This window comes from Hibiscus syriacus, unplaced genomic scaffold (genome assembly GCF_006381635.1).
Source record: "Hibiscus syriacus cultivar Baekdansim isolate YM2019G1 unplaced genomic scaffold, ASM638163v2 tig00110569_pilon, whole genome shotgun sequence".
NCBI lineage: Eukaryota > Viridiplantae > Streptophyta > Magnoliopsida > Malvales > Malvaceae > Hibiscus > Hibiscus syriacus.
In genome coordinates, this window is record NW_024062784.1 from 1,938,086 (window position 1) to 1,959,067 (window position 20,982).

The 20,982-nt window shown below is 35.2% G+C and overlaps 3 protein-coding genes and 2 pseudogenes across 6 annotated transcripts; 1 reads left to right on the top strand and 4 right to left on the bottom strand.

Moving 5' to 3' along the window:
• Positions 1-720: 720 nt before the first annotated feature.
• LOC120132452 (SAGA-associated factor 29 homolog A-like) lies at positions 721-4,507 on the bottom strand. The gene is made up of 9 exons (XM_039149205.1): positions 4,241-4,507; positions 2,895-2,988; positions 2,632-2,708; positions 1,885-1,994; positions 1,690-1,772; positions 1,541-1,594; positions 1,236-1,389; positions 1,091-1,104; positions 721-1,009 (listed from the first exon to the last, which is right to left on the bottom strand). The coding sequence occupies exons 1-9, from the start codon at positions 4,356-4,358 to the stop codon at positions 907-909; spliced, it is 807 nt and encodes a 268-aa protein (XP_039005136.1). The 5' UTR covers positions 4,359-4,507; the 3' UTR covers positions 721-906.
• Positions 4,508-5,349: 842 nt separating this feature from the next.
• Positions 5,350-6,250, bottom strand: LOC120132689 (annotated as a pseudogene).
• Positions 6,251-6,287: 37 nt separating this feature from the next.
• LOC120132691 lies at positions 6,288-8,725 on the bottom strand (annotated as a pseudogene).
• Positions 8,726-10,267: 1,542 nt separating this feature from the next.
• Positions 10,268-16,136, bottom strand: LOC120132451 (mitogen-activated protein kinase kinase 3-like). 4 transcript variants are annotated; one of them, XM_039149202.1, is made up of 11 exons: positions 15,814-15,895; positions 15,523-15,673; positions 15,173-15,427; positions 14,832-15,050; positions 14,584-14,721; positions 14,246-14,413; positions 14,017-14,130; positions 13,618-13,725; positions 11,325-11,416; positions 10,584-10,976; positions 10,268-10,453 (listed from the first exon to the last, which is right to left on the bottom strand). In XM_039149202.1, the coding sequence occupies exons 2-10, from the start codon at positions 15,622-15,624 to the stop codon at positions 10,616-10,618; spliced, it is 1,557 nt and encodes a 518-aa protein (XP_039005133.1). In that variant the 5' UTR covers positions 15,625-15,673; positions 15,814-15,895; the 3' UTR covers positions 10,268-10,453; positions 10,584-10,615. The 4 variants fall into 4 exon arrangements, with proteins under 4 accessions (XP_039005133.1, XP_039005134.1, XP_039005132.1 ...); XM_039149203.1 differs by lacking the exons at positions 10,268-10,453; positions 15,814-15,895 and adding an exon at positions 16,083-16,136 and having other exon boundaries at positions 10,500-10,976; XM_039149201.1 differs by lacking the exon at positions 10,268-10,453 and having other exon boundaries at positions 10,500-10,976.
• A 2,151-nt stretch (positions 16,137-18,287) lies between these two features.
• LOC120132453 (LOB domain-containing protein 25-like) lies at positions 18,288-19,756 on the top strand. The gene is made up of 2 exons (XM_039149206.1): positions 18,288-18,505; positions 19,139-19,756. Exons 1-2 carry the CDS (start codon positions 18,346-18,348, stop codon positions 19,579-19,581), a joined length of 603 nt encoding a protein of 200 aa, XP_039005137.1. The 5' UTR covers positions 18,288-18,345; the 3' UTR covers positions 19,582-19,756.
• Positions 19,757-20,982: the final 1,226 nt, after the last annotated feature.

Genomic DNA, 20,982 nt, shown 5'->3' on the forward strand with positions numbered 1-20,982 from the left:
CCTGGTATAATCACTGCTCTCCGATCAAGCTGTAAAATTTAAGCAACATCAGATAATATCACTTTCACAATATTACTCCATGCTAGTTTCCCACATTACATCTTATTTTATTTAGTATTTTAATTATTTTTTGGTGTATCATATATGTGTTGAAAATTATACAATTTATTGATGAAACAGAGGGTTATGTTGATCTTTAGTGGTTCATTATTTCTGGTTTGAACGGAGAATCGCAGCTGGTGATTAAATAGACGTGGGATTGGTACCAAGATCTTTTCTTTGTTTTTATAGGGAAGGGAAGGAAGAAAGGTGGAGATGAAGGTGTTAGATCTTTCTCTCATCTTGTGTATTTGTTTTGGTTACTCGACCTTGAAAAGTTTTAATTTCATCGCTCAACTTTCAAAATAAATTTTTTAGTTTCCCATGTCATGCCATCACCGTTTTTCTTTTAACACCTAGGTGACCAAAATATCAATTTTGAATACCACAATGTCCACTTAAATCCTTTTTTCATTTCGTTTCCCATGTCATGCCACCACCGTTTTTGATTTAACACCTAGGTGACCAAAATATCAATTTTGAAAGTTGAATGATGAAATTGAAATTTTTTAAAGTTGAGTGACCAAAACAGAAATACAGACAAAGTTAAGTGTTTTAAAAGTATTTTACCCTTTAGAATATTATTGACAAAGTTGAGCGGGAACGGGATCAACAAACGACTGAGTCGAATACCGAGTCCAATGGCAGCCATTTACAAGTAATGAAGAACTGAAGTAGCAATAGAGTTATCAGTGGCAATCTTTCACTACTAATCAAATAACACAAGGCACGTGAAAATTAGGTCAGATTCACAGGTTTAAACGCCAGCTACAGCTCTATATTATACAAATTTATATAAATTACATCTCATTGCCGATGTCCTTCCGGCAACGGAACCACCTTGTGAAACGGTACTGTCCGCTGAGGCAATGCTCCATCTTCCTCGTCATCGTCGAATTCCAGTATATACCTGGGAAAAAAGCAACAGTTAATCAACTAATAATAACAGTAATCAACAAACAGATGGTCAAGAATCGAGGATGTTACTTACTCGTCCGATTTCCTCTGGAAAAATATAAATGGTTGGTGTCCCCCCATGGATATATGCAAGAAATGAGTGGTCAGTTCAACATATAAGTAAAATAGAAACAGCAGCAACTGGCCGGAATTAGTATGGAGATGACTGGAATCATTACCTTTCGAGGAGTACTGATGACAGTCGCCTTATAGAGTGCAGTTGTTCCAGGATAAACAGCCAGAACTTGTCTTCCAGCAGGGAATTCTTGAGTACTAGACGGATCGTTCCGCTTGGGGAACGGTATAATGCAAGATGCAGGCAGCTTGTACTTCCTGAAGTTGCAGTAACAAAAACAAAAATTTGTATTTTTAGGTGCTTTCAAAATCTATGTTCTCTCCCAATCTAGTGGTATAAATACTTAAACTGATTCGAATTCTGGTCTGAATCTATCGAAACACTAAAACATAAAGCATAAAAGCTTACCTTTGGCCACCGCCCTCTTCATCATCACCTGGCTCCTCGTCGAGAACTTCAAATCTGCATATGGAGATGCAACTTTAACCAAGAACAAAGAATATTCCGAATGGAATCAGCACAAGCCAAATTTAATGTCTTACACGAACCGTACTTACTCCTTTGTTTTCTCGTCAAAATTTATCACTTTCACAACGAACCACTCGTCCTTCTCAGCATCCGAGGTGACTCTTGCAGCAACCTGGGCATAAGAGCACAAAAAAATTTGGTCTACGAACAAAATATCAACGACTGATTACAACAAACTAATGGAATCTGGTTTTCATGTTTGCTACATGAGTCTAAAAACTTACCTGCTCATCTTTGAGGCTAACACAAGCTTCGATATGACTCCGCATAGAAGGAGAGAGGCGGGAAATATCCAAATCAGATTTCACTCTTTTCCTTTTTTGATCATTACCATCTGCAATTTGTTTAATGTCAGGCACAGCTACACAAAAAGGGCAGTTCCAATACTCTTATACTAGTATCCGAAATCTACACAAAGAAATGAATTTTCCTTTTCGGTACATCTCATACATTCAATGTTCGAGCTTCAGAAAAACAGAGAGAGCATAAAACTTAAGAATTGCAACTATAACAATATAAATTCGGAACCTGGGGTCATATCACTTCAACAACTTTTCTGTCATCGGCCAAGCAACTATATGTTTCAGTAAATGACTCACCTACTGTACTATTAGAAAGGGAAAGAGAGGTATAAGGTAGAAAATCTTCTTCATTACTATATAACCGCAGGCTGCTGCTAACCCTTCCACAGTTAAAGAAAAGTGCCATGGTGTCCAGATATAACCTTAGCTTTTAACTTTATAATAATGGATTTTTAAGATTCGTAGGGCTTAGTTTGGTTGATACTTTTTCTATTTGCTTCTTGCTTTCCTTTACTTTTCTCGATAAAAAGTGAAATGCAGCAATAAAATGAAAACGAGGTATAAATATAATGCAAAGCTAGACATTATCAACCGGAGCCTAAATATTATCATGCAAAGGGATTTAAATCAACTGAAACGTCCAAGCTAGACATAGTTGGTAGCACACACCGATCTTTCTTCGTTGTTGTCCCGGAGGTCCAGATGGCAAGAAAGCATCAAGTTGACTTACTAACAAGCCGGAAATCCTGTATCAATTCCAAAAAAGGGGTTGGTCAAAACAATGGAAACGGTACTTGGAAATACGAAATCTAGCCAGAAAGTTGATTCCTACACTCGAAAATACAAGCCGCGGATTTACTAGAAAATGGGGGGAGAGAAAGAGAAAGGACTAAGCAAATTGAACAAGACTTTGTTAGAGATAGTGAGCATACGTTACTTCTTTTTCTGAAAGATCTCTAGCTTGAATATATAAAGTTTTCAGCTTCGACAATGAAGAATCGCCAGGTTTCTCAACTACCTCAGGAGCTGCATTTATATACAAAAGTTCAGGATTAGCATAAACTATCACTGACAGTAATAATTAAACAGGAATAAGGACAAATAAAGTAAAAGAAGAGAGAGAAATGATTCTCGAATCTTAAAGAATACAATTTAATCATTTGATCCAAGATTTCTAAGTAAACTTTCTACTCATTAAAGCTGTAATAAGTTGCTCTATGCAAGACAACAATCCAGAAATTGATTATTTGTTGAAATCTCTAAACCTCAAGTCATTATTCAAGAGCCACAAAAATTCTTCATCCAAACGCATCCCGTAGTTTCTGTTAATGTTTAAATGATAGGAAATGATGGATCTAAAAATTCCTCCCATGCTACTTCTATACTCCTGATTGTCAACTACGTGCATCTAAGAAACTTTTAATCGAGCTTATACCATATCAAATTAACAACACTACTTTTAGTGTTCCAATACACACAGTTTGTTGTTAATTTGTAGAATATTCTGATTTCTGACATCTTTTGTGCAATCATTCTCAATTAAATCAATCAAAACATTTCGGAGAAAAAGAATATAGGAGCAAAGTTATGATACGAGTATTATGTGGTTCACTATTTAAAAGGTAATTATACATGAAGCTTTGACCATTAATCTACAAGCAAGTTTAACCACTCTCTACATGGAATTCCAAGCATCTAACGAATAACACCGGAAAATCACATAACTTCGACTCTCCATGAAAACTCGGCCACATAGGCAGCCATTTTTATAGCTAAATAGTTTGTTTTATTATCCTAGAGGCAAATCCTTAACACCAAACTTACATGTCACATATACCACACTTAATATTATACCACAATTTTGATCATAAAACCTAGTAAACCAATTCACAAGAACTTAGCTTCTTTACCTAAAAAACAAATGCAACCAAGTTTTAAAGCAAGCCAATGTAAATTGTCCTATCTTTTGCTATTTGATTATCTCTATTCTCCTTTTCTCCTAAAAACGAAAAGAATATTCATAAATTAAGCAATTAGCAATAATATGCAAAAAAGTTAGCTTACTCATCCAATACATTCCATCATCAACAAAATTTAAGCTCTTTTAAACCAAACCCAACTCAAGAATCAATTGTTCGAATGGAACAATACAAAACCCAGAAAGTTATAATGACCGTATTTCAATAATCTAAAACAAACCCAATAATCACAGTGACCAAAAAAATCAACCCAGATCATGAAATCTGAAGCTAAACCAGAAAAAGGTTGAGAATTTTACTAGCTTGAAGCTTCTTGTGAAGCTTGTTGATTTCGGCGAGCACATCCTCTTGATCTTTCCTCAACCGATCGAGTTCCCTCGAGTTTTCCAAGATTGAAGCAATGTCCGGAGACGACATCGTTTCCTGTTTCCTATCTTCGTCGGAAATAGAATGTCGTCTGTTTTGCCAGATTACTTCCAAGTTGAAGCTTAGATTTTTCACTTCAATCGACCAATTAATTTGATCAGAAGTTATTTATTTTCTTTTTTTCTCAAATGATGTTTGAATTAAATACTGTTACTCTGTAATAATTAGTATAATAGAGAATACACGCTGATGGGGGGCCTCTTTGTTAAATTGAAAAATATTATAAGGAAAATTAATAATAAATAAGAGTAATATTTTATGAAATTTAATTAATTAATTAATGAATTAAAAGTTAATCGATGGATAATTTTGATTTTTCTACTTTTTGTCTTGGTTAAGTCTTAGTTATTGACACGTGGAATATTTATAGGAAGATTTCCATCTTTGCCACTTGTTAGATTCAAACGTGCCACTCTTCTTGGTTATTTTCCGGCCCCACTTGAAATTAAGTTTGGACTAAATAGGAAAAAAAATCTGGTCCAAAACTAAAACTGGAAATATATTATCTAGTGCCGACTTGCTTCAAAATTAAGGTATACAATACTAAAAATTAATAACTCGAGAGAATCGCCCTAAAACAAAATTTAGTAATATTCTATCTAACTTAATCTTAAATAAAAAATAATAGGGCATATACTTTTATTCAGTTAAAATTATGGGTAAACATTTGACTCGTACTCGACGGGTGTCAATCAAATCCTATTGTTACAAGTACCTAGGGTCTATGATACATAAAGATGGGTGTAGATGATGACGTTACACACCGTATAAAGGTGGGATGGTTAAAGTGAATGGCCGCTACTGGAGTTTTGTGTGACAAGAAGGTGAAAAATTTTATAGAATGTCAATAAGACCAGCGCTGTTGTATGGAAAAATTAACTAAGGTAAAAAAAAATTGGATTGTGAGACATGTCTTCATCAATGTCATCTTCATGCATCCCTAATTCTCGAGTCATCCGGCGCTTCAATGCTTACACTACCATCACTCAGTTTGTTTTGGATGTCGATATGTGATTTTAGAAACCACATATTCCCCATCATGCTCTTCTTCTTCAGCCCCTAAATGGTACTGGTGCATCACCCAATTTGACTCTTCGGATTTACGAACTCGCTTCGAACGTTTATAAGAGAACCATGATCTTCTTCCAGCCCTGGTGAACTCCATTCTCTATGACGGGTTTGGTCTTTCCGGTCTTATGCCAACGATACTCCTCGGTGATACTATATTGGCTTCGGATTCTGCGACGCTTTCGTCCACCGGTACCGTAAGCATTGATCGTCCGATGAAAGAATTGAATACTGCTTCCATCCTTCTTTGCACCTGCAGAAAATAAGATGAAATGCTCATTATAATCAAATTTGGGCATATACTAGAATGCATTAACTCTTACCAGGAAGATTTTCAGGATGCGTGTAGCAAATTCCCTTATCCTCCTCAAGCGTAGGGATAAAATCGTCGATAAACGGATGTGCCGTCGAGCCTCCAACGCCGCATTTTGCCGCTAAATGATTTAAAAGCTCAGTGTCCGAGGGATAGAACTTCTCTCCGACTGGAAGGGCGGACCATTGAGGCAAAACCTACGTATAAAAAAGAAACAAAAAGCTTCAGCCTTTCAAAGACATTACTGGGTATGTAAAGCTAAACGTTTCGAACTTACATCACTGTTAATGTAACCCCTAGACCCAGCTTAGGAGTTTAAACTTGAAGTTTACTTTCTTTAGATATTAATTTAAAAAAAATGTCAAAAAATTAAAACTACAAGATCAAACCAAATCTAATGGAAAATTTTGATTTTTATGTCATTTAATTTCGATTTCAATTCTAAAAGATCAAAATAATTTACAAATTTGGGAAATATCGGATATGGATTTGTAAAAATCATATCTTATACAAATGATAAAGATAGATACTTTAAAAAGAAGACGACGAGAAGCAGCTTAATTCCTCATTTCAATTCATTTGCATGTCTCAACTGATGCTTTTCAACTTCGGTGTTCACAACATTGTTTCTAAGAAAGAAAACAAAAGAAATAATCAAAAGAAATCAATCTCCAAATAGTTACCAGAAGGCTGAACATCTAAACCTGGGACCATGTTGTTCATGGAAACTTTTGCCATGTCGCGTCTGGCGAATGAGTGCCCAATTGACAGTCTGAAAGAACGAATGTTGTTTAATTTCAGTAGCACCACGCCTGTGTGCAAGCCGATGCTGTGGTTCCTTTACGAGTAAGCCTCGGATTAAGTCCCTCGCTGCAAAGCTCGCATTGGGGTGATCTGGAAATTTCAGTGGCTGGCCGATTATGTTAAAGAGTGTCGTCCGGTTTTCGGCCCCCTTGAATGGGGTTTTTCCGAAAAAGAGTTCGTATAGAAAAATCCCGAATGTCCACCAATCGACAGCACTTCCATGGCCTTCACCTTTAATGGCCAAGTACTCGTGAGTGCCAACAAAGGACATCAATCGAGCGTTGGTAGGTTCGGCAAGAAGCTCAGGGAGAAGACTCACTTGATGAGTCGATTCGTTCTTCATTTTGCTCTTCTTTTCTTTCTTATGCTTGCTCGAAAAAAAAGGCGGTCCATAACATGCAGGCTGAATACAATATGGCTGCATTACACATGTTGGCTGCAAACATGCAGGCTGAGTACAGAATGCTGAAGTTTTCGATTCCAGGGTCTAGTTTGATGATTTAACCAGTGTCGGCGAGACGGTACATCTAAGAGAGAGATCGAAATCCGAAAGCATTAGGTGTCCATCTTCTCGGACCAAAGCATTCTCAGGTTTAAGGTCTCTGTAAATGATCCCAAGCATGTGCAGATACTCCAAAGCGAAGAGAACTTCGGCCATGTAAAATCTGCAGAACGAAAGAAGAAGATCAATGGCATTTCCTAGCAGTGTTATATCGTACACTTACACTCGAGTCCGAGTAAGAGAATGAGGAGCTAACCTGGCAGCTTGCTCTGGAAAGTACTTTCCAGGTTGTCTTTGCCTGAGAGCATGCAAGTCTCCTCCAGGGCAAAACTCCATAACCAAGCAAGAAAGCTTCTCTGTCTCGAAATGAGTATACAAGGTGGGGAGAAACGGATGATCCAAAGATCGGAGAATCTCTCTCTCGGTTTGTGCTCGAAGAAGCTTCTTTCGACTTGCCAAAAGAGCTTTATCCATGACTTTCATGGCGAAATAAGTGTTTGTGCCGGTCAGTACCGATTGATAAACACTCCCTATATCCCCACATCCCAGTCTCCTCAACACCCTAAAGTGCTTAAAGTCCAAGTCTCATTTCCTTGCTCTAACAGCTTGGATTGCAGCCCATCTTATATCATTTGCGTTGTGGGGCTTGTAAATGATACTGATCGAACAACTCGAGCCGCTTTCATCACTAACATAACTGGCATTGCTCTCTCTATTGATGCTTATCTTCCTACTCACTTCATCACTTTCATCACTTTCTGTATTGGTGAAACTTTGTTTTGCTTCGGCATAGAGCGACCCCGTGCGGTAACTACTTGAACGGCTCAGACAAATGCTTGGTTCTGATTGTGGTACAATGAGGTTGTTCAAATGCATAACACCGGGCTCAAGCTTTTCATATTCCAATGAACCAATGGAATTGCAACTCTTATGTTCATCAGTGAGATGTTTGAAGGAATATTTGCTTCTTATTCTTGGAATCTTTCCCACTGATTCGGATTCCGCCTTACTCGAATCATAATAATGTACACCATGCACAGTTGTTTCATAATCCGATGAAGCAATGGAACTAGATCTCTTAGGATCATCAATGGGATGTTTGAAGGAAGCTTCACCTGTCATTGTCAAATTTTTTCCTACTGATTTCGAGTTCCGCTTACTCAAATCATGATAATGTACACCATGCACAGTTGTTTCATATTCCAATGGATCAATGGAACTGGAACTCTTACGATCATCAACGGGATGTTTGAAGGAAGATTTGTTAGCCACCGCCGAAATCTTTCCCACCGATTCGGATTTCGTCTTGCTAGAATCATAGTAGAGTTCTGCCATATTAGGCAATTCTTCACACACCATGTTGTCACAGGCTGATTTAAATGAATGCTTTCGAGAACATATCGAACCATCTGGATATCGTTCGATCCTAACACCATGATATGTAGACGAAAGCCCTTCATTTTCAGAGTGTTTCGGTAATTGAGGCCTAGAAGGCCGCCGAGGCATCCCAGACATCAAAGGAAGGCTATTGCTTCCCATATCAGAACCTGGAGTTTGATTCTTTGATGAAGAAATAGCAATGGATTCCATTAACAATTCAAGAACACCTATCAATGCCAAACCAAAGTCAAATTCAGCAAAGTTTAACTTCATATATATAGGTGAAGCCATTAATTGCAGAAACTAGCAACTTTAATGTCCCAAACAGAACGGTTACAAAAAACAAACGGTCACATGCTAAGGATTTATTCAAAACCAAGAAATGATGATTTAAAGTTGCAGTCTTAAATTCAAACAAAATATAGTCATCATCACCAGCAAATCTGACAATTAAAGAAAACACTAAAGATTACAGAGATACTAAGAAAAAGCATTAAACAGAAAAGCAAGCTTCATTTATTTATATATATAATCTTCATCAATAGAGAAAAAGAAAAGAACCCATCATAGAAAAAGGAAATTTATAGAGGCCAGAGCCAGGTTACCCGATCACAGAACAGGGAAAAGAATGCAGGAGAAGGTGATATTTTCCATGAAATGGAAAGCCCAGAATTTTTTTTTTCTCAAAAGGAAGCTGTTCATTGAGGAGAAATCAGAAAAGTGAAACAGCTTTCCTTTATAGTTTGTGGGGATTTTGCCTTGTTTTAGTGTTCTCTCCTTCAAAGAAACTGTTCAAGCTCCGATCCAAACAAGAGAAAGGAAAGAAAAGGAATCAGAAAACAAATGCTAAGAGCTTTGTTCTAAGAAACAAAATTTAATTTTTTAATTGGAAGTTGATTTTCTCCATTATTTTTTTAATAAATATTTATAATTAAATTTAAACATAAACTCGAAATTTTGACTCGACTCGAAAAAATTCTTAGTCAACTCCGAGTTGTAAAATAGGACTCGTCAACTCGAATAACTCAAAAAATTTTGACTCGACTCGGCTCGATCGAATACTCACCTCTACGTGGCATGACATGTGACATTATTCGATTGGAGGATTAAATTTATTTTAATTTATTAAAAGTATAACTAAATTGAGGGAATATATAAATAACATGGACCAAATGTGTGATTATATCAAAATATTTAACTGTTGTTAACGGAAGTTAGCTCGGGGTCACCACGTTTTAATTAAATAAAAGCGAAAGTGACCATATCTTATATTTTTTGAAATCAGTGACAAAAAATAAACAAAACATAAACGTGAGTGATTTTGCATGTAGTTAACCCTAATTTCAAATAATTATACATTTCCATTATTACTTTTCCGGCGGGAATAGTAATATATGGTAAATTAAAAAAAACAATTATTATATCCATGAATTGATAGACATACATAATATGCAAAATATGCTAGCCGATGCTAATATTCTAATATTTCTTGCAGGAAGGACGGATAGGGATCCATAGCTATTTCACATCTGCACTTCATTTTCCTTTGAATAATCATATTTGACATTTATTTATGGTTTTATTCGAATTTATATATAATGTTTAGTCAGATATAGGTATGAGCATATTTGACATCTATAGATAATGTTTATTCAAATAAAGCAACCTGGTAGCTCATATTCTTCAGTCGTACCAAATGTACATTTCAAGAACAATGGCAATTGAATTAGAGCCCAATGCTCCTGCCATTTGATTAGTTATGGAATTTTATGTTAAAGTATGTGTTTGGAAAATATAGGATGATTCTTCAAATATATAACAAATCCTGGACTCATTATCAGTCGGTCTACACATCTGTGTATTGATAAGTTCAGCAAATTACACCAATGACCATGGCAATAGTTTTATCTTATATGTTACAAAGGCAGAACGCGCGGCTTACTCTAATCGGCAGAATACCAACATGGACTACATGCAAGCCATGGTCAACAATGGAAGGAGGGAATTGAAGAAGTAATAGAAGATGTAATAAGAAACAGTAATTTATCTAAATAACGAGGAAATTCTCATTACAGCACTGTTATAACCAATCCGATGGCAAGAAGAAACCGGATGTTAGCGTCAACATTGTGAACAGGTCAAGAGCTACTAACCTCAGAGGAGAGCGTGCTTGTGGTTTGCCTATTGAAGAATGTAAAGTTCTTGTTTAGCTATAACGTAGCAACCGATGAGATTTCCTGGTTCCATTATGAATTGCTCCTGAAATGTACCCATTCGCTTACTAGGAATATCGATAGAAAGATCTTTAAAGTTAGGCATGCCCTCTACTTGTAAGCCATCGCCACAGATTAGAAACTGATTTCCGGCGATGAAAGATCCCGAGACACGGATCGCTACTCCATCTTGACCATGTGCACGGCATTGAAGTTTTTCTACAACATGTACAAGCTTTTCAGGGGGCCAGTCACCAGCTAATGTGCTCCGGATACTGGAAAGCATCGCATGGATATCATTTGGACCAACAAACTGCTTCCCCGAGAAACTGGAAAAAAAAGTACATATTCCTCTTAATAGACATGAACCAAAAAGGCACAATGTGCTATCCACAAAAGTTTAACCAAGTTCAAAAATATTTCATAACTATAATACTTTTGCCATATGGACGTTCAACCATAAAGCTTTAAATGGTATCCTAATCTTCTTAATTAGCTTCTGCATAAATGTTTCTGATGGTACATTGGTTGGGAGAATAAATGTTTATTATCTTACATCATAATGTCGTTGAAGCCTGAAGAGAACTAAAAAAGCAAGACATATGCAAAGCCGGGGGATTATTCTACTGATGTACCATGAAAAGAATGATAGGAAGACACACTTAATAGTTTGTTACCTAAAAGTTGAATCTTCATTGTACAGGGTCCTTGCATGCTGCCAGTTTTCGTCTGGTCCATCAAATAGTAAGTAATAGTGTAATGTCAACATCTGATCATGCAAATATTACTGTTAGTATTAAACATAAATAAAAAAGATAAGATAAATAATATGTGAATTTCAAGTTCCGTTAACTTTTCTACATTAAATCGAAATTATTCGGACTTAAATGCCTTATCATAGTACAATCAGACCATCTGTTCTATCTTCGCCCAAAGTTTAGCGGGGAAAAAAATTCAATATTTGTCAGTGAAAGTACTCGGATCGAAACAAACTAATAGATAAATCAGGCAAGACCACATAAACCTGATTTCTATTCTTGTTGGCAAGCCTTTCGACTATTAGCAACAGAAAATTGTTTTAACAGATATCAATCTGCTAACCACAAAAATAATGATTGATATTCTAATTTTGATCTTATAATCAGAAAAAGGGTTTAAATAAATAGAAAATAACCTCGGTGACCGAAAATGCCTTGTAATATACGATTTTGACCAACTTTTTTTGGATTTGCCAAAATGACCAAGTAAATCGCAATGCGATCGATAATTCGCAACGCGATCTCCGGTATCGCAAATCAGTTTCAAGATTCGCAACGCGATAGTCGAAGTTCGCGTTGCGATTCATTCCAATTCGTTGCGACAGGCGAAGTTCGCGTTGCGATTCATTCCAATTCGTTGCGACAGGCGAAGTTCGCGTTGCGATTCATTCCAATTCGTTGCGACAGGCGAAGTTCGCGTTGCGATTCATTCCAAATTTGTTGCGATAGTCCAAATATTGCATTTGTTTCTTAAGAATTTTCTCTAAAAAAATAGAATTCACGCGAACGTGTCGAAGACACGTATTACCACGACCACGACCCTACCCGAGACGGGACGGCGGCGGGACGGCGGCGCGCGAGAGTCCCCCTTGTTCTCTATCACTCAACAAGGAAGTGGGAAAGTCAAGCCTTAAATACCATTCCCAATAGTATTTCCAATACTATGTGGGATTGAGCATTACCAACACTTGTTTCCAATACCATTACCTTCATTGTCTGTAAGAGTTAAATTTTGAAACTAAAAAAATATTTATTCGAATAAATAACTTACCCTTTGAGGACTTTGATGGAAGAAAAATATTAACCAAACAAATGCAAAGGAGACAATGATGTAAGTTTTCAACTGAGGATGCTACGAAAACTAGCTGATAATGACACAAAGGAAACATATCGAGTTGTTTGGTCATCATCTACTCTTTGCAAGTAAGTCATTTGAACACTATAAGAACCCGAATCAGAGTTAGTTTTAGCAATTACTTCATTTATGATCAAAATCCTCAAAGGGTAAGTTATTTATTCGAATAAATATTTTTTAGTTTCAAAATTAAACTCTTACAGACAATGAAAGTAATGATATTGAAAACAAGTGTTGGTAATGCTCAATCCCACATAGTATTGGAAACATTATTGGTCCCGTCCCGTCTCGGGTCGAGGTCGTGGTCGTGGTAATACGTGTCTTCGACACGTCCGCGCGAATTCTATCTTTTTAGAAAAAATTCTTAAGAAACAAATGCAATATTTGGACTATCGCAACGAATTTGGAATGACTCGCAACGCGAACTTCGCCTATCGCAACGAATTTGGAATGAATCGCAACGCGAACTTCGCCTGTCGCAACGAATTGGAATGAATCGCAACGAATTTGGAATGAATCGCAACGCGAACTTCGCCTGTCGCAACGAATTGGAATGAATCGCAACGCGAACTTCGCCTGTCGCAACGAATTGGAATGAATCGCAACGCGAACTTCGCCTGTCGCAATGCGAACTTCGCCTGTCGCAACGAATTGGAATGAATCGCAATGCGAACTTCGCCTGTCGCAACGAATTGGAATGAATCGCAATGCGAATTTCGCCTGTCGCAACGAATTGGAATGAATCGCAACGCGAACTTCGACTATCGCATTGCGAATCTGGAAACTGATTTGCGATACCAGAGATCGCGTTGCGAATTATCGATCGCATTGCGATTTACTTGGTCATTTTGGCAAATCCAAAAAAAGTTGGTCAAAATCGTATATTACACGGCATTTTCGGTCACTGAGGTTATTTTCTCTTAAATAAATTGGACTATATTCGAAGTTTGAAAGAATATCTTAAATTTCATTCCTACGTCCTATGTGCCAATGAAAAAATGAAAATGATGCACTCTAGCTCAAACATAACTGTTCGAATGTAATGCAAAATAATTAAATAATAGTTAATGTACTCACATCAGCCAAATCTTTCAGTCTTTGTGTTGGATCAAAAACGCTTCGAACAAATGCTGCTAAGTCAACTCCAGCATGCTCATGCTTTTTGATAAACGGGTGGGAAAGAAGCTACAATCAGACAATATCAGTTCAGCATATTCTAAGTTTGAACTGCCATACTCTATGTTGTTCTAACTCTTAATTTTTTTTTAAATTTTTTTTGAAGTACCAGTGTCCAACACCTGTATCCAACACATATCCAGACATAGATATGGGATATGATCCTTCAAAGACTCTCCAAATACACATAAATCTTAGAAAAAAAATTAACATATCCCAGTTAGATCCATGCCCATGTCTGAAACTCACAAATGATTTTAGGTAACATAGGTCATATATTCACTGAGGAGTACAAGTTACCTGCTCTGCTGTTGGTCTGCCATCTGCATCCTTCTGCAGGCAAGCATCAATAAATGAACAGAACTCTAGTGAAAATTTGTCTTTTGGTGGTGATGGGGATGGATCGTCCAAGATCTTCCATGGAAATTCAGAAATATTAATGTCAGAATAAATGAACAAAGAATAATATGTAATGTTTCAGGCAACATTTAATGTTGAAAGATCTGTATTAAAGGAAATGGTATATCACCTGCAACATGAGATTAACAGGTCCTTCATTGGCTGTATATGGAAATTCTCCAGTGCCGCACTCAAAGAGAGCAAGACCAAGGCTCCATATATCAGCAGGATAAGAATAGCTATCATTTCGAATTCGCTCTGGTGACATGTATGTAACAGTTCCAACAAAGGTAGCACACTAATAACAAGTCCGAATCAGTTGTTAGACATTTATAATAGATTTTAATAACTTATTATCGTCTTCAAGATAAACATCAGTGAAAATAACTCTTGATAAACTAATATAACCGAAGGTACTGGCAGCAAAGAAAAAAGCAAGCAAAAATTAATTAAAATCTAATGACTAACCATTGCCATTGAATTATCTAGGCCAGCACTTATGCCAAAATCTGTTATTTTGGGCTCCCCCTTTAGATTTACGAGCAAATTTGCAGGCTTGATGTCTCTGTGAACCAAATGCCTTACTCCATGCAAGTAGTTCAGCCCCTGGATGATACGAGATGTGGTTTCAACTTAAAAACATGCACCATTTATAGGCCAGTCACAACCTTTTTCATTTGGAAAACCAAAACAGAAACACTATGAGATATTATTACCTGCAGGAGCTTCTGAAACATAGATGAAAGGACTGGTTCCGGCATACTTTTCCTCAATCTCAAGATATCTGCCAGTGACCCTCCATCCATGTACTCTAAAGCTATGCTTATTTGCCCCGAGTCAGGGGAATAGAAAGCTCCATGGAATTCCACAAGGCCCTCAGAACAAGGTGCCTCACAAAGCGTTCGTATTTCTGTCAAAAGCTGTTGTCTTTTCTCCTAATATGCAAAAATCAATATCGATGTAAGCCAAATCTACAACCACATGATGCTCTTCACTATCATAATAAATCTAGCTGACCTTTAAGCGACAAACAAGTACATCTTTGCAGCAAAATTACCTTCTCAAATATATTAATTTTCTTCAATGCAAGAATTCTATGAGAGGGAATATGCATAGCTCTTTGAACAACACTGCTTGCACCACTACCTATCGCCCCAAATATCCGCATCTCATGAGATGCACACCGATACGTCTTTTCACCTTGTTCTGTATCGTCCACGGGTGAAGATGTGCATTTTTGCAACCCAAGCTCATTAATGTTATACACTCCATATGATCTACTCAATAAGTTGACAGTTCCACCATCAGAAAGCTTCAAACAACCCCACAAAAAAATCATTTATGTAAGAATCAAAGGATAAAAACTAGCTTCATGATCACATTCAACTCATCAATGGCGAAGTTTACCATATACGAATCATAAGGATCAAGTGTAGATCCAGACGAGAAGCCCTTCTCGGCATCAAATAAAGGTGCTAGCTTCTTCTTTAACTCTTCTAATCCCGACATTATAATTCACTATGACAGTAAACTCGACAATGATGCATTCCTTGTCACACTGTCCAAATGCAGAAACAATCTAATATCTTATAAAAAGGTGTAATAACATGTCTTAGCAAACGAACAATTCTATATCAGAAAAGAAAGCAACTGAACACATTTTGCTGGAAATTCACAAGGAATTTCAAGGTAACCAACCTTGATTCACTAATCTAACAAAAATAAAGGATAATTCTTCTGTAACTTCCACCTCATGATCCATCAAATGTGAAAATTTTCCAAATCAGTTTCACATGAAATCAGAAGGGAAAAAAACACACAGTAAACTTTCTTCTAAACAGTTGATCTTGAATAAAAGAACGGGATAAATTATAGCAAATTTGGAAATTTATATAAGAATAACATCGGAAATTCAAATTCAAACAAATAAAAATCAGAAAAGAAAATAATTCTCGTCAGATAGTTACTTTTTTTTGTAGTTTCTGTCTTCCCAAATAGACGCACAACCGAGCTGAGTTCGCTGCAGTTATCTTCTCTGCAGTTCTCATCTTTTGACTAACTACAGACAAAGACCCAAATGATTATCGTGCTGAATCTCGGCCCAATGATCTTAGATTTCTAGAGCCAGATCAAGCCCACCATTCGCAAAGCTCAAAATACATAAATCATAAATGCCAAATATTTTCACATCAATATTTTAATACTAGAAGTGTAAAAAAAAAATTTTCAAATAAAATTTATTCAATCATACTTATTATTTATTTTTAAAAAAATTGAATTATTATTATAATCTTGTAAATTTATATTTTGATTTTTTTTATTTTTTTAATTGATGCCATTTAATTAAACCAAACAATCTAAAAATATATATTCTTAATAAAATATTTCAAACAATGATTATAAATAAAATAATAAAATATTTATATACAAATTTATAAGATCTAATTTTATTTTATTTAAAATATTAAAAAATATGAAGATAAAAATATTTTTATAATAATATTAATTATTATTAAAAATTATTTTAATCTTTTTCTACTTGAGTTAGCGTTAAATTGACTCATGATATATATTTATTATATTTATATAGACCAATCGATTTCAGTAGTTAAATGATGATTGCTATCTTTAGAAATCTCAGGTTTGGGTAAGGCGTTTACAAAGGTATTTAAGCGTTTATTGTCAAATGATTGAGAGTCTTCTGAACATATATTATATTATATTTTAACCACCCAGTTTAATAAAAAATAGTAATTTATTTTATTTAAATTTAAGGGATTATTTTACCCGTATGATAAACTCAATCAATAATTTGACTCATACATCTTAATTGTATCAATTTTATTCTCGAACTCATTTAATTACACTAATTCCATCCTTTAACGATATTTGTTGTTATTTACAGTATTGATGTAGCAGTTAACGATGATGATGTGATACTCTATTTAAATTTGGTATATCGATTTGTTTTATTATTTAAATAATGAAGTATTTTTATAATGAAATTAAATAATAGAAAATTGAATTCATGGGCAGATCCGTATTATACAATATATATTGGAAAAGAGAATATTGGTAAGGCACATGCATTGCAAGGAATAGAAAAGGAAGGTAAAGGTAGAGAATAGAGATATCCAATGTATCATAATCATAATCATCGTGACCATAATCTAATTTAGATTATCATCAGTTCTATATATATTCTTCTTCAATCATTGGTCACACTATCTCCATTTTTTTATTAAAAAAATAAATAATAAAAATATATATATATTTGGACCGTCAGAATTAACAATACATGATAAACATATGGTTTTACACATGTTGAACAATCAATACCGTAGGTTCATGCATAAAAGAAAGTTATGTAAACACATATTCAAGCTTATTCTCTCTGCTTATATTATAATTTCGAATCTTTCTTGAACTTAATATTTGTTGTGGATTCTATAGACTCTATATTTTGATGCCCTAATTAATTTGATCCCTAAAATTAAAATTTTCTAATGTTTTTAATTAAATCCTCTCCCATAATTTTAAAAAAATTCATGTCAAGTCTCTCTAAAATTTTAATTAAACCCTAAATAAATTAAATAATTTAAATTTTTTAATTAAACTATAATACTCATGCATTCTATCTTGTCGAAAAAAATCACTTGTGTCTGATCAAATCAGGATAAATTTAAAGCATTTTACATTATTTAATATCAAGATGAATCGACATCAGATAACATTATTTAGTTTTCGGGATAGAGAGAGAGCCGTTAAAAAAAACCGTTTCGTCCCATTTTCATTGTACTCTTGATCTAGCAATATAGTGTATATTTTTTTAGTAATCAAATTAATGGGATTATTGGTAAGATTCAAATTTTAATTTTGTTGAAGCACATGAATAATCATCAACCAACTGAATTATTGAATGTTTATAAGAAGTTATATGAAAGTAATAATTGAAAAGAATATGTTTAACCAACCCTACCCATTGATGATTAAGTTAATGAAGTGTGTATTAGATGATCAGTTGACATCAATATATATATATATATATATATAAACATTGTGCCCAGTTTCTTGAAACCGTGGTTTAATTTGGTACTAATACTATTATTATAATTATAACAACAGTGTCAAAGTGATCCTTGCGTAGCCTTAGCCCCATTATTACTCCTTCCTCTTTTGCTTTTTTTTTTTTTTTATACATTATTTGTCACTCAAAAATGCTCTTTGCCTATGCTTCTTTTTCCTCCATCTTCCCTACTTTTTTCTCACTTTGTTTATTTGCAGGCCTCTCTAGGGTTTCCACAGATTCATAGTCATCTTCTTCACTGGAACAAAGTGTCAACAAGTAACAAAGGACTGCATAACTTGGAAGAACCTGCTCTTAAAATTGGTAACTTTTGCTATAAACACTCTATGTAACTGATGTTTTTATACATATACTCTGATTCTTCTTATGGTTTTTCACCCTTTCCTCTGTGGTTCATTTGAAGATCATAGATTATCAAGTTATTCCCCACAAGGAAATTTAAAACAAGTTTATATATGTGTGTGCCTGTCTGTATATTTCACATGAAAAAGAAAGAAAGAAAGAAAGAAAGATCTGGCATGTTGGAAATTTAGATCTTTGGGATGATAGGGTTGTTTTCATTTTATGCAACATTTTTGAAAAAATCCAAGAAAGAATCACAGAATCTTCACATGTTAATGTAATCATACATGTTCTTTTGTTTTGTTTGGTGTGGGGGGTTGGGGGGGGGACTTATAATTTTAAGATGAAAATGTTTCTGACAGTATGATATTTAAATTCAAGAAAAGCTGCTTTGCAGGTGAGAAAAAGAAAAAAAGTTGTTTCAAAACAAAATTTGGAGAGATCCACAAAGTGTTTTCCTTTAAGCAATTGAAAACAGACAAATTATAATGCTCTTGATCCATGCAAACAATTCATAGTATCTGCAGAGAGAGAGAGAGAGAGAAATGGCTTCTTCTTCTTCTTCTTCCAGCTCTTCAAACTTCCCATGTGCAGCCTGCAAGTTCTTGAGGAGAAAATGCATGGCGGACTGCACTTTTGCACCATATTTCCCACCGGAAGAACCCCAGAAATTCTTCAATGTTCACAAAATTTTCGGCGCAAGCAACGTTAGCAAACTGATCAACGAAGTAGCACCCCATCAAAGACAAGATGCCATCAACTCGCTGGCGTACGAAGCCGAGGCGAGGTTGAAAGACCCCGTTTACGGCTGTGTCGGAGCCATCTCGGTTCTCCAGAGACAGGTGATGAGACTCCAAAGGGAATTGGACACCATTCGTGCCGATCTAATCCGATACACCGCCGGCGCCCGCAATGAGATGCCCGCGGCGCCGACGTCGGGAAGCACCTGTTTCGATCATAATGCCGGTAACTTTTACTATCCTAATTCTCAGTGGAATAGTGAACCTTATGGAGGATCAGATGGTGGAAGCCTCTGACATGGCTAAGCAGTATGAATGTACTTAAATAAGCAAAGAAGATTATTGGTGGGAACTGGGAAGTCCCCATCTGGGATTAGCTTTAGGGTTTTCTAGTAATGGAGTTTGCTAAAGTTCCATGCGTGTGACAATGGCATATATTGTGGTACTTTCATGACATGCTGCCATTATTGATTAAACCTCCATGAAACTTTTAATATGATTATATGAGACATCTTATGTATTTGTTCAAAGAATCTATATCTAAAGTTAAAGATCAACCAGATTATATGTATTGATTTGATTCATGAGAAGCTTAAAGATCATAGTTTCTAGGTTTTTCAAGCTAGCATTAGGGTTGATTTTGATTGTCTTGCTTGAGTTGGATAGATAAATTAAACCAAACCCAGAGTAATGTAAAAATTCGTATTTGTACACATATATCCATTGGTACATTTTTATTAGGTAAACTATGAATTTAATTAAAAAAATATAGAGATAATGATATTGTAGTAATTATCGATAAATACGTAAAGTTAAATTATACTATTATTTTAAGGTTGCATTGAGTATATTTCACTCTAAATTTGAACCCTAATTCAACCTTATATTTATCTATCGTGACCCGGCCTAAACTTGAATTAAAAAACAATCTTACGAAATTGGTTGAGTCAGAACACATCACGTTCAAGTAAAATATCCATCCTTATCCAATGGTTTTAAACGAGAAGAGATTATCCTAATTCAAAATAAAGATATTACATTGATCAAGAACTAAAAATTTTATTTAACTACACATAATTCATCAGTCAGATAAGACTACTACTGGGACTTGAATTTTAATATTGATCAAAATACTAATAAATACCAAATGAATTGACATAATTGACAAATTGATCATTTGCATGTATCAAGTTATGCCATGTTATTTAGCTATAATTTTACAACGCTAATGATTTCATATTGAGTACTCTATTGTTGAAGCCACCTACCTTCCATAGTTTATACGTAAACTCAACCCACCACGGCCAAACCTAAACCCACCGACTATGTATATATATGTGTGCGTGCAGCTTATATTATAAAGTAAAGACATTCTTAATTATGTATTAGTATTAATTATAATTAACTGGCAGGGATGCAATCATTTTGATTCTCTAAACACATCATGTGTGCATTATTATCAGCTTTCATACTTCTCTGGAATTCAATCTTCTTTATCAACAAATGAAAGCCCCTAGTAGAAGGGAAAATATACGTATTTGATACAAATCTAAATATCATATATTATATGAATGAGGTAACTCATAAAAAAACCAGAATTGACTTGTAAAAACATAATTGCATCTCTTATCACGAATTCCAATAGCATAGTATAAAAACCTAATTTCTATAGGTACCAAAATGAAATAAAAGTTGTAG